This window comes from Glycine soja, chromosome 8, assembly GCF_004193775.1.
Source record: "Glycine soja cultivar W05 chromosome 8, ASM419377v2, whole genome shotgun sequence".
In the NCBI taxonomy this organism is placed as follows: Eukaryota; Viridiplantae; Streptophyta; class Magnoliopsida; order Fabales; family Fabaceae; genus Glycine; species Glycine soja.
In genome coordinates this window covers 13,919,313-13,930,103 of record NC_041009.1, presented here as the reverse complement: position 1 = coordinate 13,930,103, position 10,791 = coordinate 13,919,313, and the positions used below count along the sequence as shown (strand labels likewise).

The window sequence follows — 10,791 nt, the reverse complement described above, 5'->3', positions numbered from 1 at the left end:
TTTTATGTTTTGCTGATATGCACACCTGTTGTCGTTGGCTTTATTTTAATTTTATTGAAAAAGAAACGACTTGTTCCAGCATGTTGTAACATGATCAGTCCACTTTCCTCGGTAAGATTTATTATTGTTCTTTACTGCGTTTCAAGATTGGTAGCAACATACTGATTTTTCAATACAAATTAGATCTGCAAATACAGAGCAAAATTCTACAAATATCTTACCTTATCTTCCTTCCAACTGAGGAGTTTGATAGTGTTCGTTTCATCATCCACGGACCACGTTGGTGCCGATATCACATAAAAAATTGAAAAGAAATACAGAAGTAATTATGTGATTGGTGGCAAGCTAATTTTGTTGCTCATATTATAACTCGGACATCCAAATTGTATTCTAGCTCCTAGGTTTTTTGTTATATACCAACATAGTTGTCGTTCTTAGATTCAGTGTTTTGAATCTTCAAATATTCCAGAGAAAAATATGAGCCCTTTCTGCATCGAATTTGACTGCTATCAAGTGGACACAGTAAGTTATGTAGTGCTGGAAAATATTCTGCATAGAGCCTTGAAAGAAAATTGTTAGAAATTGTTTGACGAATAGAAAGTTAGGGGACATATGAATTAACAAACAAAGGTAGCATGTTCTGATGCAAATTCATTTGGAAATCATTTCTATCATTTATAGTAGTGGCAGCTATGATTTTATTTATTTATTTATTTATTAGATTAGATTAGATTTAGTTAGGATTCATTCCTTGTATTGGTTCCTTGACAAAACCCCATCTCTGATTGGTGTAGCTATTCTACCGAATGCATTAGAGCACCTAGTTAATTCTTTCAGCTGGCTTAGGTTCTTTTATGGATGAGGATGCAGTAAAAATTGGCTCTTTGGAAGAGTTACTTTTGGTTAAAATGGGATTAGAGATTCCACATTGACTAGTAACAAAGTCAAATTAATGTATATAAATGAGGATAATTCTTATCTTAAGAACTAATTTTGGACTTATACTAAACAAAAAAAAACTAATTTTGGAAAGTTAAGTTAGTTTGTTAATCAAGATTTGAAGATTATATCTGGCAATTAAATTAACTTTTCAATAACTTGGTTTAATTGGTGATTTTGTTGGATGTATTGTCTCTGGTAAATGTTACCTTATAATGGTAGGCCCAAATTTATTCGTCTCAATGACGTTAAGATCACATCTTTGATAGCTTATGGGATGTGGGTGTAGAATGTTGTTTCACTTGTGTGGATGGACATAACAATCTTTTTCTTTTTAGCGACTCTCCATTCTCTGATTTTGATGAATGTTGTTACCTGATTGATCGTATAGATTTTGGTGGTTGTTGGCAACGTGTGCTCACGCTGTTGACAGCTCTGAAGAAACTTCTTCATTCCATACTCTGTGGAGGCTTGCAGCTGATTTTACAGTCACAATGACTAAAAGTTATAGTCACAATTCACAAACAGCTTTCCTTCATAATATAATAAAGATTTAAATATTTTTAGTCCCTTAAACATGAATCATTTTCTTTAGTCCTTCAAATTTAAAATTATCTTTTTTAATCCCAAAAATTTGCAAAATACTCTTTTTAATCCTTCTCCAAAGTGAGCCAAATAAAAAAACAAGAGTTTTCCAATTTTTGACCCCCAGAAAATGATTTTCAATTTTATTCTCAAGCGTGATTGATGGTTAAGGAAATCACGTTCCCTCGTCTTATTATCACGATGAAACATAGTATGGCGTATAAAATTGTATTATCCTACTATTAATTTCTACTCACTGATGTGATGCTCTTAAAACCTCTCCTCGATTCTCTTTTGCAATCTAATTAAACACTTCAAAGTTGCAACTTTCAGCTGTTCAACTATAATAGCACAATGCACAAGAAATTGATTTCATGTTATAGTTTTATTTAAAATTTCATTTTACTCTGTTTAATGGAAGATGGCTTCTGGTTTCATTTCACTCAATTTTTTATCAAAATAAAAGCTTAAACCTCTGCGTCAATTATCAAACCGCTATTGTTCAAAGGAAAGAAAATATAGTTGATTTTTATGGCTAACTTCAAGGTATCGTCTAGTACATGGAAGTAACCAATAAAGATCCCAAAATACATCCTCAGTAAGATCCTCAAAAAGAGCTGGTGCATGTTACTTCTATGTCGAGAAGAACTGATTATGTGGGAACAATTAACTTAGATAACCGAAAAGCAATACAAACATCTATACAATCTGCCGTACAACAAGCATTAAGATATTATAGTTAGTTCTCCAACATCCACAATAGTAAACTCTGCTTTCGTCCTTCGATGACACAACTTACTGTTCATTCCGAAGCAAAATCAAAAAAGGGCTCCAGCGTCTTCAATAAGCAACCTATCCACTTCCTAATGCTGCAAATAGTGAGCCTCCAGCTACAGGTGTTACTTCCTACTGCTACAATTATCTCTTCCTTAGCCTGCCACAATTATCAATTGTTAGCATGTAATAATTACTACAAAGGAACAAGTACATCGTACATATGGATGAAGTATGGTGTATATACCAGAATAAGATACAATCTTTCAGCAGTGCTACAATATTGTCCTTCGCATTCGAAGCTTCATGAAACTGAAAAACCGACAAAACACAAGGTAGTTTGTCAAATAACAGGCATTAAGAGAGTCGAGTACTAAAATCACACTTTGGCAGGGAGGGATGGGAATACAACTTCCGCTGTATAAATGCAGAGCGATGATTAAAGAAAAGAACATGCAAGGGAAATCTAGAGTATCCCTGTCCCAGGTTTAACTTCAATAATATATATATATATAGGCTTGATTGTGAATGAAAAAATATATCAAATTTACTTAAAGGAGGATCTTCTGGAATCCAACAAAAGTTCAAGGAATTATCATGGTAAGAGAGGCATTCTTGGCTGTACGTGTTAGATGTCAGAAAAAGTTGTCATAACCCAATGGATATTTTAATAGAGCAAATGTTGAATCCTTTTTGCCTTTTTATGGTGGCAGTGTGAGAGTTTAATTGTGAAATCAAAGATGTACAAACAGATATGTTCAGCCAATTAACAATGTTGTATGAAGGGGATACTGCATTAGAAATTATGATTTCTCATGTAACATAACACATCAAGCTGTCACCAGAAATTGATTTAAATTACGTAGATGTCAACAGAATAAAAATAAACTGACTCAACATTCCGTTATATGCTCCCAAAATCCCTAACTTATAAATAAAATAAGCTAATTAATGTCCAAAGTATATTTGCCAAGCAAATCATGTTTCAGTGGTCCAGATGATACCTTTTCAGTCTCTGCCGCTATCTTCATCACCGCCATCAGCATTAACATCAACGGTGAAACCATACTCCTGATCACAACCCAAGTATGAATCACACATGAAATAAAGCGAATAGGATTTCCTTCCAGCATCAGCAGGAGCATCAAATTCCAGTTTGGCTTTTAATTTCCGCTGCAGGGAAACCCGTTTAATGGCAAGCAACAGATTGGTTTTGGTATCACCAACAATGAGCCACCACCCTTCCTCCTTGGCTTTTGGATACCTGGGAGCGTCAACAGGTCCTACTTCTGTCCTTCCCTCAAAATCCCGCTCAAGAGTGACCAGCACAGTGACAACCTCCCCAGCCCGCACATTGTCACTGTCCAGCACCTCATATGACAAATCAATATTAGGGAATCGGTTACAAAATCGGGCAATATCCAACAACTGCAAATCTGACATGCCCAACAATTTTTGCCTCTCCTCATCCTCCATTTCTAATAAATCAAACACAGTTTCTATACTCTTCCCTGGGTTCTCCTGGCATTTCTTAGCCAGATCCTTTGTGAAATGAGGAAGTTGAAGCAGCATGGAGTCGCGTTCCCACATTCCCTGTGTCACCATTTGACTGACTTCCATAGCAAGTAAGGCCAGGCTCAGCCAACCGTTGCTCGATATCACATCTACCATTGCCTGAAGCAGTCTATTTGCAGAAAGAAGCACCTCCTTCTGGTCCAATGCAAGGTTCCCACCAACAAATTGCCTAGAGAAATGGGCCTGAAGCAAAGCATTAGCTTTAACATGCGGATCTGTAACCTTGGGGTTTTCAAAGGAAAACCTCTGGTGATTAATTAACTTACGAACAACCTCTTCCTCTCCAGGTCGTATTGGAAGCTGAGCATACTCTGAAGCTGAAGACAGAATCTCCAAAAGACCCTTCATTTTAGTTTTTGAAGTCACAGATGATGAAAACCTTTCAATTGTTGTGTAACTGATGTAATAATAGGATGCAATCATTCCAAGATTGAGAGGAGCAAGCTCCATATCATCCTCAATTGTAATGCACTTGCCCGCTTCTAAATCACTCAAAGTATTTTCCACCATCTCTGAGAGGTGATCAGAAAGATGTCTGTGACTAACTCCTTGCAAGTTGTAATAATTGGGATTCTGTGTGAGCCGCCTGTACATGAATGTCCACGTAAGATAATCTACAGCATCTTGCTTGTTCTCAATAATTCCAGCAACAATTTCAGCATTCAAGTTATCATGCAAGAAGTGGTGAAGATGGCTTTCAACCGGGAAAGCTTCATATAAAAACTTCTTGTAGTACTCCTTTCGAGGAGCATGGCACAAGATGACGCATTTTCCAGAATTGTCTACCAAAGGACGGCTGGCATGACCCATCATCTGCAGAAGATCAGTAACGGGGTAATCTGTCTGTGCATTCTCCCGCCCATCATAGTATTGTGTGCCCATCACAACTACCAAATGAGCCAATAAAGTCACTCCCCAACACATGGAACTGTTTAAAACACAGACTTGTATCCAGCCAGCTTCAAATAGCTGAGTCACAATGTCATGATCAAGACTGTTCAATCCCTCATGCAAGTATCCAACTCCTTCCCGTAAAGTAACTTTCAACATTTCGTCAGTAATCTTGTCAAGAAAAGGTTCAAGCTCTTCGGCTGACCGCAATAAAAATGGCTTCTCCCCACTATCTGCACCTGAGTATGTAATCATATCCACAGCTGTAAGTCGGACATGCTTCCTTGTAGGTACAAATATGAGAGCAGGTTTTCCATTCTTGGCATGTTGAACAATTGCAGTGTAAGTTGGCTTGGTCATTGCCTGCATCCTTGCCTCAAAATTAGTAATATCTATGCCCTGAATGTGAATTTCCAAAGGCACAGGACGAACACCAGGGGGGAAATTGAAAAGGCCATGGGAGGTAGCTCCGATCCATTCTCCCAGATCTTTTGCATTCGCAAGTGAGGTAGACAAAGCCACAATACGACTCTTGTTCTCAACCTGACTGGCAATATATCTCATCCTGGAGACTACAACCTCTAAAATAGGACCTCCTTGACCTCCAATCAAGTGGAGCTCATCAATGATGAAAAGACTAACTTGTTGAACATGTTTCCTCTGTTTCCAGCGGCGAGATAAAGCATCCCATTTCTCAGGGGTACTAATAATAATCTGACCTTTCTCAAGCAGTTTCAAGTCGGTCGCAGTTTCTCCAGTCAATTCAACCACCCTCAATTTAAGACCACCTCCAAATTTCCTCTCCCAATCACGATACCGCTCCTTGGCAAGAGCTTCAACGGGTGCAACATAAACGACACGCATGACACTATCAGGCCCTTTTTGATGATTCCTCAAAATAGCAAACTCTGCACATATAGTCTTACCGCTCCCTGTTGGAGCAGCAACTAAGACATTGTCATCAGAATTATACAGAACTGTGAAGACTTGTGTCTGAACAGGATTAAAATGCTTAAAATCCTTATAAAGAGATTCATATGACGAATTTCGCAAGGCAGTCACAGGAAGTGGTTGCAGATCCAGTAGTTCAGTTGGTGGAGGGTACTTTTCAGGTAAGATTAAATGCCTGAAAGAAACGGGTAAAACAGTTTGTGATCCAAGCCATCTATCTGAAACAACACGGATAAAGTACTGAGGGGGAAGAGGCTCGTATATTGGCACTGTGAAGTTCAGTGTGTGGTCCTCATCAATATATTGCTTTTTCAGCATAAAATATTCATGGTGAAGAATATATTCTCCATCATTATCCTCAACAATCACCCAAAAAGGTTCAACATATCCATGAATTCTGTCATCCCATGCAAAGTCTGGAGTTATCGTCAGCTCCACCCTCAAAACTGTGCGAGTAATTGGCTGCACATGTGCAGCAAGGTTCAATTTAGGAAACTGGTGGATAAACTTATGAAGAGTCCTTCCCATCTTCGGTGCACGAATGAGTTCACCTATCTCTTGTGATGATAGGTCATAATACCTTTCCCAAGCCAAATCTTTCTTCTCCAACTTCGTTAATAAATCACTTGGAATTCCATTGAACTGACGAAGAGGTGTCTGGACACTCCACATCCTCTTGGTCCCCATTTTGCATAAGTTCAAAGCCTTCTCAGCCAACTGCGCCCAGCCACGTTTCAAGACAATCTCAAAAAGAGCTCGCAAAAGACGTCCAGCACTCTGAAAGAAAGAAAAAAAAATCAGTATCATTTCCAGAGTTAATCACTCAACAAAGGGAATAAATGAAGTCTAACCTGAGTTATAAAGACCATATCAGAGGTCAGCGAGAGTCCTTCAAGCTTTAATTGTGAAATGTAGGCTTGCAACAAAACATTGATCTTAGCACTAGGCTCTTCCAGACTTTCCTTGATGGGGATGGGAACACGATCCAAAAGCTTTGCTAGCTCCATCTTCTCATCTTGCCTTACTGTTACATACTTGAATTCTTCACTCAAAGAGAACAATCGACAAAGCTCTATGTCCCCCATTGTAGGCTTCAAATGCTCGTTATATGTGGATATGGATCCGTGTGTTATGTAGTAGTAGCTGGCAATACGACCCAAGTCAGTGACCTGAAAATATCCACTCTTCCTATCATACTTCACCAAATTATTTCTATCCAAGATGGTTGCAGCCGTATGAATCTGCAAAATTTCAGCAAGATATAAAGATCAAAATCAGCCAATAAATAAAAAAAGACAGGATGAACAGGCAAGAAAAAAATTCAATATTGAATATCATTTGAAATTCATTTAAGAAAAAATTTGAAGGAGAAAAATCAAACTACCAAAGAAGACCAAGAACCTATCTCTAACTAGAATGAGTAATTTTCACAGCCAATGAATATTTGGTTCCCTTCTCATGCAATTCTATGTAAATCATGTCAATGATAAGCACAAACATCTCTTAGACACCGGATAAAGATTGCCAAAAAAATAAAAAAAGGAAGAAAGACACCTAATAAACAAATCAAATAACTACAAACACATCTGCTTTAGTTCAAGTAATTATATAGTGATAAATTAGAGTGCTGAGATGCTTACTAAATCAGCCCTTCTCTCTTCCAATGTTATATCTCTTGTTAGGACATCAGGTGCTATACCATATAATGAAGGATTCCTCAACATACGGACATACAAGTAGGTGTATCCAATCCAATTACAGGCCTCCCTAGCGTTTTGTACAGTACCAAGAACAATTTCTGCATTCAGCTGATCAGCCAGCTTGGACACAAACTGACTTTCAATAGGAAGTTGTTGGTTCATAAGAGAGAGGTAATACTGCAACTCACTATGGCCAGTAACAATTATTCCCTCACCATATGAGTCATATTGGGGCCTTCCAGCACGACCAAGCATCTGCATCACATCAAGAGGACTTAATTCAGTCCAGGCCCCCTTTTCGGGATTATAAATCTGTGTCCCTTTAATTATAACTGTATGAGCAGGTAGATTCACACCCCAAGCAAGGGTCGCAGTAGAAACCAACACTTGCACATGTCCATCAGCAAAGAGATCCTCAACAAGCTGGCGATCTGTCCTGGTCATACCAGCATGATGAATAGCAAAACCATATGGCAGAAGATCTTTAAGATCATTGCTCTTGACAAGATCAGTATGAGTATGAAGAATCTCACGACTTGCACTGTCTTCTTTAAGAAATCTACCAAGAGTGTCATTTGCAAGTGCAGCATCTCTGATGGCTCTAGCAGTTTTGGCAGTTTCTTTCCTTGAATGTACAAAGATAAGAACCTGATGTTTTCCAGCCACGGCCATAACTTTCTCATAACAGATATCATTCATCAACTGGAACCTCTGAAGTGGCTTCTTCACTGTGATTCCAACATACTGTTGAGAAAGAGGAACAGGTCTATAACTATTATCAAAATAAAACAACCCCTTCTTCAGATCAACACGCAAAAACAATGCAACATCTTCATAATTAGGGAGAGTAGCAGACAATCCAACCAACCGAATATAGTCCTTTGTGGTTTCAATCTGCCTTACCGTTCTAGCAACAATACTTTCCAGAACAGGTCCTCTGTTATCATGAAGTAGATGAATCTCATCAATGATAAGAAGCTTTACAAGCTGTGTATAAGTGCGATCACCCGACTTTCGAGTGATAATATCCCACTTCTCAGGAGTTGTCACAATAATCTGAGTTTCTTCTATCTGTTGCCGGGTTAGTGACTGATCTCCACTGAGCTCCCTAACTTTAACATCATATTCCTGCAATCTATTGGACAAGTTCCCAACAACCTCAGCCACAAGAGCTTTCATAGGTGCAACATAAACAATTTTATAAGCACTATGGTCAATCGAACCATCTTCAGGATTCCTGTGCCGTGCAATTTGTTGAAGTATCGTCAGCACTGCAACATTAGTTTTTCCAGCCCCAGTTGGAGCACAGAGCAGAAGATTATCAGGCTTGAAAAGGGCAGTCTCATAAACCTTGCTCTGCACCCTATTTAACTGAGTCATTCCTTTGAAAGCTGGCTGTGCCCAATCAGGCATAGAAGATATCTTCACGAGCTTCTCATTAGGATCAAGCGGTTTAGCCTTCAAGGCAGGCACATGAATCTCTTCATAACCCTTGCTGAGATGCCTATAAGACCCATCAGGCAGGTCACACTTCTTTTTAGCCATGAAAAAACCACCTTGAGTGAAAGCAATGCTATCAAGATCAAGCATCTGGCGCTGACCCTTCAACCATCCACTCTCCCCATCTCTATCAGCAACCCCCCTCCTGCTCCTATCCCTACTTTCCTTATCTCCATCTCCACCAGTATCATCCTTCAACCTCCTAGCCTCTTCCCTAATACTCTTCTCCAAATTCTTCTGCCTCTCCTTTGCAGAAGCCCTTGTTGCGTGCAACTGCTCCAAAATTGGCTGCAACTCCGTCCCCTTCATCTCCTCCTCAATCTTCTCCCTCTCCTCCTGGTCCTGCGCCCTCGCCAACCGCGTGCACCACACAATCTTCAACCTATTCCGCAACAAAAACTTAATGAGGCTGAATTTATCAAACTCAAGGTGAAACAAAAGCTTGTTCTCCACCTCCCTATCATCCCCCTCAGCCAGAATCTTGAGCACCTCCTCCGCAAGCTTCTGGCAGTGCTGCGGATCAATCTGCTGCTCAAAAGCCTGAGAGATTTTCCTCTGAAGCCAGTAAGCATCAATATCCTGCACATTCAAACCCATCCCTTCATTACCCTCCTCCATATCCTCATCATCAATTCCACCCATCTGCATAGCCCCGGAACCATTTGGCTCCGCGACATCCTCATCATCTTCCTCCTCATCCTGCACAATATCCAAATCACTCTCCTCATCATCATCCTCATTCTCCTCAAACTCAACAGCAACACCAACATCATCATCAAGCCCCTCCTCACCATCCATCGCGGAACTCCCATTGGGAACATCCACAACCTCCTGAAAATCAGTAATTAATTTCCCAATGGACACAAGCTGGTCAAAAACATGGCCAGGTATAGGATTCAAAAGCTTCTCAATGTCTTTCTTCTTATCAGGGTTCTTAACCGTGTCATTTTTTAGCACGGCGAGGATCTCATCGGCGGCAGCGCTGACAATGCTGAGGGGCTGGCCGCCGAGCTGGTTCTGGATGACGCTGAGCATCGCCTCATAGGCGGCGCGGGTCTCTTTTGTCTTCGGCTGGTACACGCCGTCATCGGAGGTGGAGAGCACGCTATCGTGCTGGACTCGACGCCGCTTAGAGGGGACAGCGGTGGCATCATCAGCGGCAGCATCACGGTCTTTCTTCTTCTTCTTGTTCTTCGCCTTCTCGAGCTTTTCGTCGAGCTCCGGCGGCCGTCCACGGTAAGCGCGGTCACCGAAGCTCTTGGGATCGATTTTCCCCCACAGGGACTCGGGCTCGCCGGTGGGCTCATGCGTGTCGCGGGGTCGCGAGTCGGTGGTGAGGACCAGACTCGAATTCGCGCGGTACTCGTACTGCTTGAAACGAGCGTGCGCTTCAGCGCCTCCTCCTAGGTGCGCCATTTGCAAAACCCTAGAAAAACCTGCACGATGGGGAAAAGTGAAAGTGAATCCCTAAGTAGCGATTGAAAATGAAGAAGCGATGCGATATGAAATGTTTGAAGAGCTTGAAGAAGCAAATACTGCTATTGGTGTGAAACGTGGCTTTCGTTCACGACATTACTGCGACAACGTCTGTTTCTACGAAGAAGAAAAGTGGATCAAGGGTTTGGGGAGAACGGGAGAGTGGTAATGAAAAATGAGAATAAGGCGGTGGAGTTAATGGGCCTAAATGGACCCGATTGAAAACGAACGGGTTTGATTTGGGTTGTCTTGTAAGGCCTAGTTGCAGATGTGGAGTTGGATTTATGGAATTGCTGAGTGGCAATTGCTTCCTGCATCACCCAGAGGACAATAATGCCCTTCCTCAACATGTAACTCTAATGCGCACCTTGTTACTAAGCAAAGGTTGAAATCGCCATAT

At 40.6% G+C, this 10,791-nt stretch overlaps 1 protein-coding gene across 1 annotated transcript; it reads right to left on the bottom strand.

Annotated features, from left to right (window-relative positions):
• Positions 1 to 2,022: 2,022 nt before the first annotated feature.
• LOC114422135 (DExH-box ATP-dependent RNA helicase DExH12-like) lies at positions 2,023 to 10,585 on the bottom strand. Its single transcript, XM_028388350.1, has 6 exons — positions 10,452 to 10,585; positions 7,356 to 10,351; positions 6,567 to 6,956; positions 3,303 to 6,492; positions 2,546 to 2,610; positions 2,023 to 2,458 (listed from the first exon to the last, which is right to left on the bottom strand). Exons 2-4 carry the CDS (start codon positions 10,329 to 10,331, stop codon positions 3,307 to 3,309), a joined length of 6,552 nt encoding a protein of 2,183 aa, XP_028244151.1. The 5' UTR covers positions 10,332 to 10,351; positions 10,452 to 10,585; the 3' UTR covers positions 2,023 to 2,458; positions 2,546 to 2,610; positions 3,303 to 3,306.
• Between the last annotated feature and the right edge of the window lie 206 nt (positions 10,586 to 10,791).